The sequence below is a fragment of the Sarcophilus harrisii genome, chromosome 6 (assembly GCF_902635505.1).
Source record: "Sarcophilus harrisii chromosome 6, mSarHar1.11, whole genome shotgun sequence".
NCBI lineage: Eukaryota > Metazoa > Chordata > Mammalia > Dasyuromorphia > Dasyuridae > Sarcophilus > Sarcophilus harrisii.
The window spans coordinates 75,935,629-75,954,957 of NC_045431.1; the positions used below are offsets into that span (position 1 = coordinate 75,935,629).

At 35.7% G+C, this 19,329-nt stretch overlaps 1 protein-coding gene across 3 annotated transcripts in view; it reads right to left on the bottom strand.

Annotated features, from left to right (window-relative positions):
- SH3D19 (SH3 domain containing 19) overlaps positions 1 to 19,329 on the bottom strand; it is a 204,615-nt gene that overhangs the window by 15,286 nt on the left and 170,000 nt on the right. For all 3 annotated transcript variants that reach the window (XM_031941646.1, XM_031941645.1, XM_023505943.2), the window contains 5 exons: positions 15,990 to 16,058; positions 15,675 to 15,815; positions 10,550 to 10,622; positions 7,099 to 7,229; positions 540 to 598 (listed from right to left, as the gene is read on the bottom strand). In XM_031941646.1, coding sequence (XP_031797506.1) covers positions 540 to 598; positions 7,099 to 7,229; positions 10,550 to 10,622; positions 15,675 to 15,815; positions 15,990 to 16,058 — 473 coding nt within the window. The remainder of the gene's footprint in view (positions 1 to 539; positions 599 to 7,098; positions 7,230 to 10,549; positions 10,623 to 15,674; positions 15,816 to 15,989; positions 16,059 to 19,329) is intronic.

Consider the following 19,329-nt stretch of genomic DNA (forward strand, 5'->3'; position numbering starts at 1 on the left):
CTTAAAAGAGAAGGGTTTGGTGACAGGGATGGAAAACATACTGGGAAATTAATCTCATGTTTAAAAAAAGAGTCAGTAAGTTTTCAAAATAGGAACTCTTCCAGTTTCTATACACGTATCATTCTACGATCTAGCTTGGCCAAATCACCAAAATTTGGACTGAAGTTGGAAGATGGAATATAATGATCTCCACGATGCCCTTTTTTCAGTCTCCCAAATTTAAAACTCAATTATTCTAACACATCAAAATCAAGATAATAAATGAAATCATACAGATCCATCCAAATCATTGCTTTGAGACTCGGCCCTGAATGACCAAGTGGACCTGTTCTATCTTTATACTTATGGAACAAATATCAGAATTCATCCACATTTGTTATCCCTGTTAAAATTTTAATATTGAAGATATTTAAGCAAGTTTCCTTCATAATTAAGATTAACATTGACTATTCAAATGATTATTTAAAGATGCCCACACTTAATAATTTGATGTCCTCTCCAAGCTTTCACCTTTTCTAACAAGCAATTACATAACTCACATAGCACAGTGGGATGAAATGGATCCTTTTTCCCCTTTACCTCCTTCGGGCACATCAATCTGACAAAGACAAAGGCAACAGAATAAGTCACACATCTTCAGGTTTTCTCCATGGAAATGTCTATATGCTGAAGCAAAGAACTCAGAAAATTCTTTTCCAGCAGATTCTGTATTTTCAATTTTATTTTACATAAGAATTGCCTGTACTGTTGTTATAAAGATTATTTTTTTAGAGGAGGATGGGAATACGTAATTGGTATTTATAGGTTTATTATGTTCAAATAAAATCCATAGATATTTCTTCTGGCTTTTTACTAAATGATAACTTCTAATGGGGAAAATGACCAACCACCACAGCCTCCCCACCCCATGCCAACAATTTTTTGTTGCAAAGTTTAGTTTTATTGAGAATGGTCACATGTATTGCCCTAGAGAACTATGTGATGTTTCAGATCTCTAGTTATCTTTGTCCAATAAGAAATATTTGACCAGACTAGACAATATTCTCCTTTCCACCTAGTTGTTTTAAAGCTTTCCCTTTTGTCCTGAAAGTAAAATCAAGTGATACTTTTGCTAAGTGCTACAGCAGACACATCTGCTCACACCATATTTAGAATGATGTATTTCACTTACAGGTGCCAAAGTTTAGAAAAGATACTGTGAGACTAGTCAGAGTAGACTAACTAAGATGGTGCTAGATCATGCTAGCTAAGGGCTGACTAAATGAAATAAAGATGCTCCCTGTAGTGAAATTTGGAAGATGGGAGGTGATAGTATAGCTGTTTTGAATTATTTAAAAGGCTGTCATTTGTAAGAGTGTGTGGATTTTAAGCCGCAGAGAGTACAATTAGGAAAAATATCTAGGAACTAAAACAGAAGCAGATTTAGGGTTGAAAAGTCAAACAATTAGAGCTAGTGCCAGAAAAGGAACGGGCTTTAGACAGTAGTGACTTTCTCCTCCCCAGAAGGTTAGAGGGAGGGGCTTGATAAGAGGGATACTATAGGAGAGATTCCTAACTGTATATGAGGTTCCTTCAGGATTCTATAAAGTTTGAAAAGTTTTCTTGGCTTATGACACAGGGGCTAAAAGAATAATCAGTCAGGGATTTATTCATTTAATGATTTAAGAACATGTAAAACTAAAGTAAGACCATCTCATTTCTGGGATGTCCAACGTTTACTGCTACTTTCTTCCCTAGGTATCACTTAACACAAAGAATGATACATAATTCCCAAGTGATTATCCTATCACAAAAAGGGAAAAATAAAAATTCTGTCTATGACATTTTTCTTTCTGAGATTTTGAAATCAGTTCCAATTTATAGATGGACTGATGTTGATGCATCAATGGTCCAGCTAAAAATTTGGGGTTGTCAAACTGACGTTCAACACAGGGACCTTTGGGTACTGTTTATATAGAAGGGTATAGGAAAAGGAACCAGTAAAGTTTTCTTTATTAGTTTTGCTATATCATTTTCTATTGTTCTTCATATACTTTCCAAAAGACTGTGAGCTCCCTGAGGACAGACTATTTTCCTTTTGTCTTTGTAGACCTGGCGCAGGATATAGTGGTTGCCTGAAATAGGTATTGAATTTTAATTGAAAAGGGGCAGCTACGTAGCACAATGGGTAGAATACCACCCCTGGACTCAGAAGGACCAGAGTTCAAATGTCTTGAACAAACTTACTAGTTGTGTGACTCTGGACAAGTCCCTTAACCCGAATTGCTTCTCCAAAACAAAATCAATTGAATTGTATAGTTATAAGTATGATTAGTCTTCAGGAAGCTTAAAGACTGCTTCTTAGTTATTGTATCTTCAATTTCCTTAAAAGTTATTAAAACTAAGGTAATAGTGGAAGCGCTATAATTGAGTAATGTTCCAGTTACAGAAAGTTAGAGGGTTCTGGAGACACATTATAAACGGTGACCTGTGGTGGGTCTACTGTGATTTCTGGGTATCTTTCTTGATCGTTCTCTTCAGAAGCTTTTGGACCATGCAATTTACAAAGACTTCTCAAGTGTCTTAGTGCTTATGTGACCAAAAAAACAAAAAACAAAAAAAATCATGTGGATATCCTGCCGTTTTATTTTTAAAATACAAATTTTACTTGCTCAATGCAACAAAAGCATCAATTAAAATTTGCCAAAAAGTAATTTTCCACAATATAATCCCATTTTCCTCTCATAATCATTATGTAATTAGAGATATATTAGAATATGAACAAAAGTTTTAGTTAAAAAATTGGGGAGGAAGGGTCACCAGCTGCAGGGGATTCTGGATGCTGCAATGGGGTAATAATGCTGTCTACAAAGATAATTTGTAGCATTTTATAACATTTCACATTTCAACTGTGCTTTTGGTTACAAAAGCACTTTTCACACAATTACCTTCTGAAACAGAAAAGGAGGAGTGTTCTTATCTTATAGAAAGAGAGGAATGATCAACCTGTACTTCCATAACTGAGACATATCAAAATAGGGATCTGAATTTAGGACTCTTCTATTTCCATTAGCTAGTTGTTGGTCTTCCAAGCCCACTCCCCACACTTGAGGAATTCTCTTACTCCACATCTATGAGTCTGGAAGATTTTTTTCTCTTCTTAATTTTGAGGTTATTTAAAATACTGAGTACTGAGATTGCTAGGTTGGTATAGTGAATAGAGAGCCTGTCCTGAATTCAGGAAAACTCATCTTCCCAAGTTCAAATCCAGCCTGAGACACTTATTAGCTGTCTTGTCTCAGTTTCCTTATCTTTAAAATCAGCCAGTAAACCACAGCAATATTTTTGCCAAGAAAACTCCAAATGGCCTTGTGAATAGTCAACATGACTGAAACAAGTGGACAACAAAATGGTACTAGAGTTAAGACGCAAAATTACACTTGGCCAAGTGGTTGGCAAAATGCACCACCACCTAAATAAGTTTTAGGGTTTGAGCCTAAGATGATTAATTACAGAATTCTAAAAGTGTGTAAAATATATGAATTTTAAATGAGAGTTGCCCAGAATGCACTATACAGTTACTGTCCCATTTTGTAAGGTGACCTTAAAAAGGGGCTGTCTTTTTATCAAAGAATTATAGCTAATAATGAACAAATGAATCTTTTAGAAAATTTTACTTGAAAACCTGGGATTAGCATGATGCAGTTTATACGGTACCAGACTCAAAAGAGACTTGGGTCTAATTTCTTTATTTAACTTTAGGAAAGTCCCTTAACTTTTCTGAATATCAATGTCTATATCTGACACAGAGATAGTAATATTCAGAACAGATACCTCACAGGAATGTTGTGAAGTGTCATGTGTTACCATTCATTATGTCACTAGTAGAAGCTATGTGGAACAGAGGACTTGGTCCCAGCAGTCGCGAGCTCATATTGTAGTTCTGTACTTTACTCACTATGTGTTTGGCTAAGTCACCTCACTTCAGTTTTTTCATTCATATAATGGGGATAAAAATAAGTATAATGTTTTTTTTTTTTTTTTCCCACAGAGTAGTTTTGAGGAAACTATTTTTAAAATAACACTTGGGCAGCCAAATGATGTAGTAGATATGATGCTGGGCCTAGAATCAGGAAGGTGCATTCAAATCCAGACACTTACTGGCTATGTGATCTCCGGCAAGTCACTTAACCTGTTTATCTCAATTTTCTCATCTGCAAAATGGGGATAATAGTAGCAACTAATTCCCAGGGTTATTGTGAGTATCAAATGAGGTAATATTTATAAAGCACTTAGGAGAGTATCTGGCATGCAGTAGCTACTTAATAAATGATTATCTCCATCTTTCCTGCCTAAAGGTCCTATAAACATGTATGGTATTGATTGTTCAATTTAATTGATTTCAGTATGGTAAGGATATTCTTCAGAGTATTCCTATGATGGACAATAATAACTGAATAGATGATAACTGAATTCAAATAAGTTATTTATTTTGCTTGGGGTTTGTCTATAAAATGAGGGTTAAACTATACAGCTTTAATAATTCAATTCAAATATGCAATAAAAATTTATTAGATAACTACCATGTGTAAAGCCTGAACATCTTGGAAGCCAATGTCCCAAGCTTTTTGGATAGTTTTACTATTAATATTTATTCAAAGGATATAGCTAGATTCTCCAATGGAGAATGTTCAATTTACAATAAACATATTTTCAATTATCCAAGAATTAAAAATGTTATATTTGAAAAATTGAGTCTCTATTCCCCATCTCCCTCTGACATGCATAAGTAATAGCAAATGCTCTTTCATCTTCCCAGATAGACTGTTAATAATCAAAACTGTTTATTATATGTTTTTATTGGCATTTTCCAATATCAGTAAGTTGTATCCAGGAATAAATGACGCTCTTGTTATCAGAGATCCTAAAGGCTGCTTGACATGTACCAGCAGTCATAATTATGCCAGTAGGAAGCTTTTAATTGCTGTTTTTAGAGACTACTTTGTACAAATGTGTGTATGAGACAGGAGAGAGAGAGGAGAGAGAGAGACACACACACACAGAGAGGAGAGAGAGAGAGACACACACAGAGAGGAGAGAGAGAGACACACACACAGAGAGGAGAGAGAGAGACACACACACAGAGAGGAGAGAGAGAGACACACACACACACAGAGGAGAGAGAGAGAGACACACACACAGAGAAGAGAGAGAGACACACAGAGAGGAGAGAGAGAAAGACACAGAGAGGAGAGGGAGAGGGGAGGGAGAGGGGAGGAAGAAAGGAGGGAGAGGGGAGGGAGAGGGGAGAGAAATTGTGTGAGGGGAAGATATTTGCATATTTGTGGGAAAGTGGTTCTTATTGTATCAAAATAAAATGTGTCAATTTTTAAAAAAGAAAGCATAAGGATGGAAAAGGAGAAAATAAATAAAAGTACTCTGGCTTTATCCCAGAAATCACAATATTCCTGAGCTTATCACTAACAGTTGCCTAATAGTTCCCCTATTTTGCCTTCCTTCACAAGGCAGGCTGTGGTATTTAATAAAATTACAGTGGCTAAATATAATCTTGCTTTATCCATTTTGCAATTATTGTGTGAGAATCTCACAGCAGGCGCTGAACAAGTCAACAGTGATCTCACCCACCTGAGGAAATTTACTTATTCATTTACTTCTTTGGGGGGAGAGAGGGAGTGACTAAAGAATACAAAAATAACCATAATAAGAAGTGCAAAAGAAAGGAATTTGGGGAAAGAAAAACCTTCTGAAAAATATTCTTTCTGGATAACTGATCATCATTTGATTCAATATACTAAAGAAATAATAGGCACATCTGAAACTGATCAACAATGAGGAGTGACAGTCCAACATGTTTTTTTTTTTTCTCTCAGCAGGGAGAAAATGAACTGGAGAGGTATAATCTGTCCAATATGGCCAATATTTTGGTTTGCTTTGTTTTGTTATATTTCTTTCTTATAAAGGGAAAGAGAAATGAAGAAGCAATAGTCATAATAATTTAGTGAGAGAAATGGATAATAAGCCTAGCCCTTATAAGCACACACAGAAAGCTCGGCTAATGTTAGACTTTCTATAATGGATTTCAATTTGATAACCGTATAGTAAAGAGGAGCCTTTGTGAACACTGGAACTAGCACTAGTCGGCCCAAGCCTGCCTTTTTGATCTAACTCTTTCTTGCCTGCATGAGTTCTGGTGAGAGAAAAGACATAAATCTAGAAGGGAAGAGGTATCCCCAGAAATGTGGCTCTCTGCTTTTGCATCTTTGTGGATATTTTTCCTGTTTTAAGTTAAGGAGATCACAGATAGCAATGATATTGGGGATTTTGAAAAATCAGACTTCAGTGCTGTGAGCATCAACTTCTGAGATCCAGTGCAGCATTTGTTGAAACTTTAATTCATCCAGAGACTATGCTGCATTTAGATCAGGACCTGGTGGGTCCATTATTATGTAAAAATTGGGTAGCATGAGCCTAGTTTTCCAGGGGGAAAAGTTAGTATAGGAGACTGTGTGCTGCCTCCATCCTTTCATCCTGGCATTGGGTAGAAAATGTTTTCAGTTCAGTTCTTGCTGTCTTTCAAGTAAATTTCCCTTGATAAAAACTAATTGGTACTTATTGGTTATGTGGAATCAGGGACTTTGTCATGGGCAATTAACAGTGACCATAGTGGAATGAAGGTTTGAGCCAATAGCTTTAGAGAAAAGACCTCTCAAGGGTACCCTAGAATCCTGAGGAGGGGACTTAGTGAAATGGGAGGGAGAGTGAATCCAAGGTTTACCACAATTAAAATAATCCAGCTAATCACTAGTCAATAAAAGTTGTTCATCATTTAGGCTGGAACAGTTTTTTTTAATTACTCTTCTGAAGATTTTAGACATTATGCTGCATTGGGCAGTAATCATTCTCTCTCTAACTGAATGAGTTGAAAGAAATAATATATTACTGAAAGATCCCAAATAAGTCAATAGAAGGAATGAAACTAGAACCTTAAAGCCTTGTAGTCTTTGTTTTAGCTTTTGAATTAAATTTGCCAGTCAAGTAGCATCCACATTCTCCCTAAGCTGAACATTATTCCAATTAAAATGGAAATGGACCACTTACAATTACTTTGACATAGTTAGCAGGAAATATGCCAGTCTGATTTCTACATTTTCCTCGGTACCAATCACTGTCTATTTTTTCCAGAAGATAAACAGTCTCTCCAGAAGTGAGGTTCAAGTCATCAGCTTGCTCTGTAAGAGAAAATTATAATTATGTGCAATAAATTATCCTAACTGCAAATGCAATTAATAAAAAGGCAACTACTACAGAGCAACATTTTGTCCATTTGGATTGTATCTTGTGTTGATTTAACTTCACAACTAATTAAGTTGTCTTTTTCAAAAAATAAAACCCTAAAGAAAATTCACTACTGTTTCAGTATATTCCAAGATAAATTCATATGGGTTCATAATACACAGATTTCTGGGATAAGTTAAAATACCATATCCAGGTCTATTTATCATTCTTTGCTTGTACTTTCCACCCATAGTACTGAAATATAGAATGATAATTTCATTGTGGAAGAGGTCCAGTGAATGAAATCACCTACCGATTGTGGAGAACAAATTGTCTAATAATCTATTTTCATAGATGAATTTATTCCCCAGGAAGTTGCCCAAGGTACACAGTGGTCACGTAGAGTCATGTCTAGAGTAACGTATCTAAAAAGTGTCAGGAGTGGCTTTTGAACCCAAGTGATCTGGGCTTCCTCTAGTCACTGACTCTGGAACCCTCCAATGGGTCTATGGCCTCCTTGATGGAAGAACTTCCTACAAATTGTAACCCATTCATATCTAGTTGTCTTGTGCTTACTCTTATCCATTTCTTCCCAAAAACCCACCACCTAACGTACAAAAGTCTTCCTTGAATTCTCCTCAAATTTTATGGATATGTATAGGACAATTGGTTATTTCTCTTTCCCTAGTTCCCTATTTTTTTTCCCTTGATCATATATTTCTAATGTAAAAATAGTAAATACAATAGCTAACATTTAGTTACTTATTATGTACTAGAGACTATGCTAAATGCTTTAAAATCATGTCTCATTTGATTTTCACAACAATTCTGGTTGGAAGATGCTATTTTATTTATTTTTATTTTGTTATTTTGAGAGACAATTAGATTTTAGTGACTTGCCCAGAGTCACATAGCTAATAAGTGTTAAGTGTCTGAAATCAGATTTAAATTTAGGTCCTCCTGATTTCAGGGTCAATATACTATCCATTTTAACATCTAGTTGGCCCAGAAGGTGTTATTTTATAGATAAGGACTGAGGCAAATAGAGGTTAAGTGGCTTGCTAGCAATTGTCTGAGGCTGGATTTGAACTCAGTTCTCCCTTACTCCAGACAAATAGTACTAATGAACATTTAAAAGCAGTTTACACAGTGATAAAATGGTAACATCACTATTGTCAATCATCTGTTTATTTTTAAAGCACTTAATTGGTAAATATTAATCTGAAATAATTGAAGAAACCAGATTAATACAGCTTTTCAACAAGCAGATTTAAGCCACAGTAAAACAAAGTCTAGTTTCTCTAAAGAAGATAATTGGGGTATAGATAATCAGGAGCTTATTGTATTTGTAAATTATAATGTGGCAGCATGAGATTTTTAAAGCACTGAAAAAAATTTCCAAAAATCTCCTTTAAAATCCTTTGGACTTTGATCTTACAGAAGAATTTGAAGGGATATATCTATGCAAAAAGGCTCAACTTTCTTAGCCTGCAGGATTTCATTTACTAAATTAGAAAGCATAATTTTGCAAGGCTTTGGATCTTCGATTTAGTTTTCACAAGAAACTCCTTCCAAAAGTGTGGATTAGTAACTGTTTTGCAACGTTTTTAGTTTTACTCAGTTGTCTGGCTCATCGAGAGGTTAAATGTCTTGTCGAAGGTCACAGACAATTATTCTCTGCCAGAGGTAGGCTTGAATCTTTTCCTTTCAGGTTGGTTCCCTAGCCATTATGTCACACTTCCTCTCATAATAGTACCAACAACCCTTGAGATTGATATAGTCCTTTAAGGTTTGCTTTCCACTCCCCTTGATTTAAGCCTTACAATAATCCTATGTGATGGGTACCACAAATACTAAATTATTCCTTTTGCAACTGAAGGGACAGGTTTGGAGAGGGGTACAATGGTAGCCAGAATGTGAGAACATGACCTCTGAGCTAGCTTGCGCAACTTGAGTAAATGTTAAATAGCAAAAGAAGCTCCAATTATCTTACATGAAAATTTGCCTATGACTCTAGGCCATCCCTGGTACTCTGCCTTTTTTATGCTATTTCTATATAATATTTGACCTGGCCTAAAGGTGGGTTACAGGGATCTGCCATGTTGCCCCGATGCTGCCCAGGACTGTCTTTCCAATAACCTCCCCCTCCCCCAATGAATCTAAGAAACCCTAATAAATCTACATCTATAACCCATGCTCCTGCATTGCTTCAATATCTCAGTTTTCTCTAGGAGGGGCTGCCACCCTGTAATTCCCATAATCAGCGGAGAACAGATCTTGCATCTTTACAGAGGTCAATCAATCAATCAATCATTCAGTCAATCAAGCATTTGTAGCAGGTACTGTGCTTGTGGGTGGTGATACAAAAACCAAAGTGGACAAGTCTCTTACCTTTTGTGAGATGAAATAAACCCAAAGTACTAACAAGTACATGTGCAGTATTATTGTATTGGAGGCTAAGGGTGGGGGACTAGCAGGAAGCCAAGAGAGGCCATGAAGGAAGCTGAAAGTCTAAGAGGCAGAGATGAGAGGAGGAAGGACAATCTTTGAATGAGGGTCAGTCTGGCAAAGGCATGGAGAAAAAGGATAGGAAACGTTCATGGGGGAGAACATAGACCATATAGAGCGTAGCAAAGGACTGATACTATGGAATAAAATTAAATCACTTAGCCATGGTCATATAGCTAGTTAAGTTTTATGAAGCAAAATTTGTTCAAAACAATACTTTTGAGTATAATTTGATTACAATTAATAATTGGCATCACACTGGCAGATTTTTTATAAATAATTCATGGAATCACATTTTAAGAAGTTCAACAAAAAGTTGTGTTTATTTTGGGGAACAATTTGAATGTAATTTTGTTTGGAAGAAAGGGGGACAGACTAGGTGATCTCTTAGGGTCCCTTCCCGATCCAGAATGCTATATATTCAGAGAAAGTAGTTTAAAATGAATCTTCCTTTATCTATAACCAAGAGATCAGTAGTTTAAAAATATATCATCTGGAACAGTTTTTTAAATCATAGTTTCACTACCTGAAGGATTTGTGATATTGTTAGTGGAAATAATTGCAAGTATGAGAATTCTCTTCCCCCAGGCAGATTGCAACCCATCTATGACTCAACTATTAAGTCTTAGTGAAGCAGAGAGAGATTAAGGGACAGGTTCTGGATCACATAGCAAGTAAGTGTCAGAAGCAAGATTTAACCATCTTCCTGACTCCAAACTAAGCACTCTATCCAGTAAACCACAGTGCATCTGACTTTTGTCCTTACCTGCTGGAAAATCATGTAGCACAAGTGCATGAGGGACATTACCCTCAACAGATTTCTGTACATTGGTTGTATCCTTGTAAGGAAAAAAAAAAATGGAATGATAAATAAAGTTACCACTTATTTTTTTTTTCTTGTTAATTCTACTGACACATATATTATCAATATATAATATAAACCATATACATGATATAAGCTGAATTAAACAAGGGAAGCATTATCAGATTAGGAAGGAATGTCTTTGCCAAAGGAAGGATAAACTTTCACTGATTAGCAATTCACTTTTGAGAATTTTATTTGAGAAAGAGATGATGAGATGGGGAGAGTAAGAAATATCAGAAAGACAAGAGAATAAGAGAAGGAAGAAGAGAGAGAATGAGAGAAAGAGAGGAGATGGAGGGATTCCGAGAGACAGAGAAAGAGAGAGAGAGAGAGAGAGAGAGAAAGAGAGAGAGAGAGAGAGAGAGAGAGAGAGAAGGAAGAAGAAGAGGAAATGGGAGGGGGAAGGGAGAGGAAGAAGGAGAAAGATCATTTAATCTTATTTTTTGCAATATCTCTATTCCTTTTCACAATGGTGCATCTGGAAATTTTTCTAGTTCAAGCTTATAACCATGACTTAGATAGGCAATGATGTTGCAGGCTTCAGATCTGGTACTTTGATTTGGTAGGAATAGTGAGAATCCCTGAGAATTCTACTCTTGCCTTTCATGAAGAGTAAAGAAGTCCATGATTTGCCACAAACTCATAACAAGCATAACCGTCAATTCTAGTTAATTTGCTATGGGTTAATTCAATACTGTTTCTGATTAGGAGCAAATGTTGTGCCCCAGCTGTCTGGCTTGGGCTTTCCTACATAATTGGAATGGGTAAGTCAATGCCAAAGCTTATATGAAAATAGGAAACAGGCTACCCAAAGTACTTTCAGGAACTAATTAGTTGATTTAAAACAAGTAAATTGAGGAAAATCAAAACTCTTACTACTGCTTATCACCAGAGGGGAAAAAAAAGGTAGACTTGGAAATTTAAAAATATATATATTTTTCTTTAGATTAATGATGACTGCCTATTATCATCATCACCAAAATTTATTAAAGTCTTCTGTCAAGAGTGAAAATAATGGCAAAACCATGAATTAAATGCCACTGAATCCAAGTATTTAGAATGGAAGAAATATTTGACAATATTCCACCCTTCCTATGCCCTGCTTCCTATTTCCAGGGTAGCCTATCCTCCTTCTGCTTGCCAATGGTGAAATTTATAGCTTCATGGGCTTATTCATGATGAAGCAGGCTAACTTAGAGCTGCCATTCTAGGTAATGCCTCACATTCAAAATGTTTTTTTCTCTTTTACTTCCCAAGAAAATGCAATCTACATATCTTGTGTCCATGACAAAGGAAATTCTGAGGGAGTTTGAGTAATTAATTAGTTTATTAGGCTAGCTAATATTCAATAAATTGATGTTAAGTGGTTTCTCTCAATATATAATCAAAGACACCTAATGGTGACACTGAATGCCTTAAATGTGTTTTTGAAAGGGAATACCCCTGACAGGAAATCAACTCTAATTGGTGAATAATTAATGAGAGGATGAGGTGGAATAAAAGCCTTCAACTCCTCCTGCTGAGAACATGAGATTCAGCCATGTTCAGCAACCTGGACACAGAATCCCATTTCTATCCAGACTACTCTCGTGAGCTGGGTCATCCTAAACTTTTAATTCTAGAAGTAAAGTCCCTAATTGGGTAAAGTCCCACCCAAAATGGAGGAGCATGTTCCTGGAGGATTTAGGCAATCTCAACTATCAATCTTGTCCTTAACCACTGTTTGGCATTAGACTTTAATAAATTTTTGGTGATTATGATAATAGACAAACATCATTAGTCTAAAGAAAAAAATTTTTTTTTATTTTCAAGTACACTTTTATCCCCCTCTGCTGATAAGCAGTAAGGGTTTTGGTTTTCCTTATTCTACTTGTCCTTGATCTACAAGGACTAGTCCCTGAATGAGGAAATAAAAAGAAAAAGCCTTAATCCAAATTTAATAATTGGTTATTAAAAAAGAAAAAAGAATTTTCCTCAAGTCTTAGCCAGGGTTTTGCTGGGAAAATGGTTAGTGAACTTGGGATACTATGACTATCACTGACTTTATAAGGTACCATTCTAGTGATTAATATTTGCATTTTTGTAGAAACTTTCAGTGGCTAATTAAAGGGAGAAATGTATGAGAATTTAAGGCATCAAGGTACAATATGAGTATTTTAGGGCATGGAGGTCTTTTAATGTTCTTAAAATCATATCATAGAAAGGTCCTTCTCTGCCTACATACAAGGCTGACACTCTAATGCTGGCCAGCTCTGTCTTTAATAGAGAAGAGCAGGACAGTGTTGTAGATAGGGAGTGATATTTCCTCGAGGGATCAGAACAAGTCACCACAAGTCTTCAGGGCACGTTTAGCACTCAAAAAAAGGAAGCCAAAACACTGAAAAAAGAATCTTTCTAAAAGAGCTGTATCTGTAACTCCAAAGAGTTTTTATCTGGATTATATTTATAGACATTTACCATATTGGAAATAAAAACTATTTTTGAATTTGTAGACCCTCTAAAAGGGTTTCAGAATCCCCAGAATTCTCTAGACCATACTTTGAGAATGACTTATCTAGAATATAGTTAAGAACAGAAGACTATGAGCACTTCTAAGACCCACACCTAGAGTTTAAGTGACTTGGAATTATGTGTAAAGATATTGAATAATCTTTAATTATTCTTGTGTTATAAGAAAGCAATAGATAAAAAATTTGGGAGTGAAGCTAGTAGATGCTCCCATACATCTAAGGGAAGAAGGAAATAGAAGGCTATTGAGAGAAAGAATGTGAGACACAATGGAAAGACTCCCTAGATTACTGGGTGGCAGTCTTCACTGTGCCATTTGCTATCTGTATGACCCTTAGCAAATTAAGTCTCATCCCTGGACCTCATTGTCCTCATCTGTAAAATAAGGTGATTAAATTACATGTTTTCTAAGGTCTCTTGTAGCTCTAAATCAATGAGACAATAGAAAAACAGAGTCCTGAAGTCTGGGGCAAACAGTTGTACAAAAACTCCCCATTAGTATAGGTACTTAAGTCACAAGAGCCTTCATCACTTAGAAAATCCTTTATTGCAGAAGATGGAATTGTCCTAGGATGCTGAGTGAGTGGTATTACTGAGTCCCAGCACCACACCTTTTATGATAATCTCTGGATACTGCCATAGCTTGAGAAATAATTGTGTCTATAGTGAAAGACAAGTCAGGCAAAATTGAAGTTAGATAAAATTTGGAAGGCTTTAAAAAAATCCTCCATTTCTTTTTTTGATATTTCTAGCTCATTTTTTTTTCTCATAAAATACAGCTTTTGGCAGCCTCATTTCCCCTGTTATACTCATTTGTGCTCTGAGAGCAGAACAACAGATGTTATGACCAAATGATTGTATGTCAAAACACAGAAGTGTCAGGATCAAAGATAAATTTCCTCTATTTTCAATGAATTCCAGAGCATTTGATCTTCTAATAGTATTTTGTTTCAAAACTACATTTTGTTTTCAAAATTCATTCCTCTGAAGAAATCTATCCAATAAGCGTTTATTAAGCATCTAACTATGTGCACTAGAATGATATTAACCAAGAAGATCATAAAACCGGAATGAAAGACAATGGATTTTGCCTGGATTTTGCTTATTGTGGCTGCTATGACTTTTTTTTTTTTTTAAAAGATGTGATTTTTTCCCCCTCTCTTCTTGAGCGAGGGTCTAGCTGTGTTATAGCCTTGGTGTAAGAGCTCCTGGTGTGGAAATTCCCTCCACCAGCTCAGATTAGAGACGTCTTTGTAATTTATGATCATAGGATCATGGATCTAGGGCAATAAGGAATCTCAGAGGTTGTCTGAGTCCAACCTCTTGTTACTGAGTTGTTTTTGGCTATGTCTGAGTCTTTGTGACTGCTTGTAGATACAGTCATTTGCCATTTCCTCCCCCAGCTCATTTTACTATTGAGGAAACGGAGGCAATCAGGATTAAATGACTTGGCCAGGGTCACACAACTAGGAAGTGTCTGAGGCTGAATTTGAACTCAAGTCCTCCTGACTCCCTAGTGACTCCCAAAAGACATTTTTTGGGAAAATGTCTATAAGTAAGATACCTGTGCTCGGTACTGGGAAAAAAGATAAACCTGACCTAGTTCCTGCCCTCAAGTATCTTCTATGATAAGGAAGATAAACCAGCCAGCATTAAAGAGACAAAGAGCTGCTTTTCAGTTTCTTTTGAATGCTTCCTATATTACAAGGAGACTCGGCATTTAAACCTCAGTGAAATAATACATGTTGCCATATCTTAGAATTGTTTCCGGAGCAAAAAGAAATTAAACATTACTGATTTCAGATGAGAATACTTTGTCACTAACCATGTCCCTTGTAATTGAAACACTTAGTTTAGATTTGTTTGGATCCTCCCTCTCAGTTGGAACAAATATTTATTTAATTAGCAAGCTTATGAAACAGCTTCTTAACTAGACATTTAGCAGACATCTCAAGGACAATTGTGCTGCTTACAAATAGCCTTCATTACCATGATGTTCCTCTCTGGGGTTCCTTGATTTGTCAGGTACCAACTAGGATTGGCTGCTTTGGGGGTGGGACTCAGTTACATTATTTCAAGAGCTAAAATTACCAAGATTATGGCCATTCTAAGTTTTAATCTCTGAAGGGAAGAAGGTAAATTTGGCTCTTTTCATCATTACCTGTTTTGATTGCTATCAAAATTGCTGTCATTCTGCTAAGTATATTTGCATTATTTCAAAAAGGCAATTTTTACAATTGAAAACTTAATGACTCAATTTTGGGGTAGCAGTAAGAAACTACTATATGAAATGTGTCTAGTATAAACCACAGTCAGTCTATGCAACCAAGCTGATGGGGATGGCTATTGCAGGCCTCCTATAAGGGATTTATTCTTAAAATGGTATAAAATACTACTATAATACTCTTCTGTTATATAAAATGTGGTAATAAAAATGGAAGCAAAGATGTAATTAATAGTTCTGTCAAATGTTATTGTCACATGTAGCATACAATGTTGTACCAAATTAATTTCTTACTTTTGATCTGCTTTTAAAATGCTCATCAAGTGGGGTGATAATCTTCATCTGTGACAGGTGAGCTCTGCCCATTTCCTCTCCCTTTTGGCATTGCAAATAACTATCTTCAGTTTGATTCAGCAGCACCAGCACTTCTCCATGCTATAAGGTATACCACACTCTCAGAAGCAATTATTAGTGAATAAAACATTATTACTCCCCTCTACCCCAAATTTTAATCTTCAGAGCCCAAAGCACTTAATAGCATGTAAGAACAGTGATAGGAGTCAGTGAATTTTTTAAACTAACTGGTAAAAGCTAAGAACATAACTGTACCTTACAAGAGAGCTCTCCAGGGTTTTGAGAGACAGTGTCTTCACTGGCAACTCCATGAGACACAGGCAGCTTAAATAGAAGCCAATAAAAGTATTATTCACGATCAAATAAGCTCCATATAAACTGCAAAATCTTTTGGGATTCATTGTGTATACTCAAAATATAGCTGGCTCTAGATGAATTCCCTCTTATAAAATTCCTTATAAACAGTGAATATTTGGCTTTTTGATTATGATTCACATGGGGTAATTTATCACTCTACAAATATAAGATCTTCTGTCTAGAGTTGAGCCTCTTCTCCTAGCACAGAACAATCAAGATGTCCCATAGAATAAGTCCTTGAATGAATAGCAGGACAAATGTCCATCTGAGTATCCTGATGGAATTATCATGGATATGATGACAGCAATGGAACCCTCTAACAAGCCAGATGATGTGGTTTTCTCATTCCCTGGTTCATTCATATATATATATAAATTTTTTTTTTTTGCTATGTATATGGAAGTAACATAGAAAGTTTTCAAAAGTATGAAAATGATTTCCAGATTCTATAAAGACTGAATCTGTATAAATGGTAAGAAGTCTTCAATAATCAGTCAAATACAAACTCCCTAAATGGAGGGAATAGTTTTAATTTTGCATTTCTAATCCTAGCAAAATGTCTTTGGTACATAGTAAATATCATGCTTATTATTATTATTATTAAATAAATGTTTACTGAAATGAATTGACAGGAATTGGAGAATTTCACATATAAAGTGAAACTAAGCACACTGAGAATTCTGAGAATAAAAGAGTTCACTCTAAACTCATACTTTCAGAACGATTCTCCCTACCCCTAGACCTGTCCAAGGTTCTGAACTGCTTCTACATGAAGCCCTCTCTGATACAATGAACCTTCTCTGCTTTCCTACTGCCTTAAACCATGTTCTCTTGATTCTGATTCTTCCTGATGCCAAACATCTGTTGGGATTCATGTTCCCCACCTCCCCTGATCTGTGCCCACCCTGGTTTTAAAATGCTTCCTTTGCCAATTCCTTGCTCTGGCTATGATTTGACTGAATGGTGCCGTTTCTTGGTTTGCTTCCTAATAACATGTTTAAATTATGTGGCAGCAATAATAAATCAGAGAACCTCATATGTTACTTGTTCGAATCTCAGGAAGAGACAAACTAATTTTAAACTAAAGGAAACCCAGAAAGAAACTCAGGAAATTAGCACAATGAATACAGAAGACATGGGTGTGTCATTGTCCTAATTCTGGCTCTAGTGAAGTGATATCTAAACACATTGTTATTTTCTTTATAAGTGGAAAAACTGGGTCAGTTTTCTATCACCAGGATTCCCCTCATTTGTCCTGGATTTCTACTCGGGGTCCTCAGTAAAATATCCCCACAATTCTAGTTTTAATGGTTGATAATAACAATAGGATAGGAACAAGTAGGAAAAAATATATAATTTAGTAAGATTTAAAAAAAAAAACTGGGGCCTGTTTTTACCAGCAGAAAAAAATTGCCTCCATTGATATATATCAGCAAGTCTTGAGCTTTTAATTTGAGAGAGACTTGGTACCCTGAGGAATTAAGTGACTTGTACACAGTTAGTCTGTATCAGGCTTGAACATAGGTCTTCTTGACCCAGAGCTAGTCTTCCATCTATTACACCAGGGAGAGCATTAATAATTGCCAGTGAATAGAATAATGAACATACTACTGAAAAGATAGCACCATTTTGTACTCATAAATTTCTTTTAATTGTCCAAAATACAGAATTAACATTATAAATGAAACTTTTTTCTAGTTTCCTAAATGGATTATGGGTCTAATAATCATAACAATCTGTATTTTCCTGGGATTGCCCTGATTTCAAGAAAATAAAGTGTTCTTTTGTCAAACCATTGCAAAAGCAATCTCCTTTGTCAGATAATACTCCAATTTTTGATTTTGAAAATATGGTGACTTTATTTATGGCCCATGTCTGGTAATGATGGTTCTTTTAGATAAAAAAAAAAAAAAAAAAAAAAAAGGATTCTTTCAGCTTAGATTAGGTGATAAAGGCTAGAAAAAGTAAAAATCTTGTGACAAATAAGAAACATTTTTTCAGTTAAAAAAACCTACTTATGCACTATTAAGAGCAACAATTAAATATAATACTAGTTTTGACAGTATTATAGAATGGAAAGAAAGCTAGTCTTTAAATTGAAAGATCTCCTTTCAAGGACAGATTTTTGCCTGAATTACCTTGGACAAATTACTTAATCTCACTGAACCTAACTTTCCTCATTATTAAAAAGATACAACACCAGCCCTGAAGTCAGGAGGACCCGAGTTCAAATCTAGCCTCACACATTTAATAATTCCTAGCTATGTGACCTTAGGCAAGTCACTTAAAACCCAATTGCCACAGGGGGAAAAAAAAAAAAAAAAATATATATATATATATATATATATATATGTATATATTTTTCCTACATGCTATTTAAGTCCTCCTTGAAGTGTAAAAGTGACTTCAGGTCTTGAACCTATGCCAGAGGTACATATCCTCAGCAGCATAGCTCTCCAAGCTGAAAAACCCAGAATGAGTTGCATGTCTGTGGTTACAACACCAGCCTCCCTAATTTTAGAGAGAACTACTATTGATTTAATTTTCTGACCTTTAATAACACATCGGCAGCTAGGTGGCGCAGTTAGTACTGTACTAGTACTGACGCAGAAATCACCACTCAATACAATGCTGAGTCTGAAGCAGGAACTCATCTTTCCGAGTTCAAATCCTGGCTCAGACACTTACTATGTGACCCTGGGCAAGTTATTTAACCCTGTTTGTCTCAGTTTCCCCATCAGTAAAATCAGCTGAAGAAAATGGAAAGCCACTTCAGTATCTCTGCTAAGAAAACCCAAATGGGGTCATGAAGAATTAGGAATGACAGAAAAGACTGAACATTATTGTTCAACAATGTTTGACAACAAAAACAACAACAGCCTATGAAAATTGTCTAGCAAGGAAGTAAGGGAGTGCCAACCCTGAGGAACAGTTGCACTTAAAAATATTGGGAAATACTGATCTTATAAGTGTTGTAAGAAAAAAGGTTTTACTATATGGACATGTATACATATATTGTATTTAACTTATACTTTAACATATTTAACATGTACTGGTCAACCTGCCATCTGGGGAAGGGGGTGGGGAGAAGGAGGGGAAAAGTTGGAACAAAAGGTTTTGCAATTGTCAGTCTTGAAAAATTACCCATGCAATATAAATTGTAAATAAAAAGATATAATAACAAAAAAAAGAAAAAAAAGTTTTAAATTTTATAGTGACATGTAAATATACCATCATC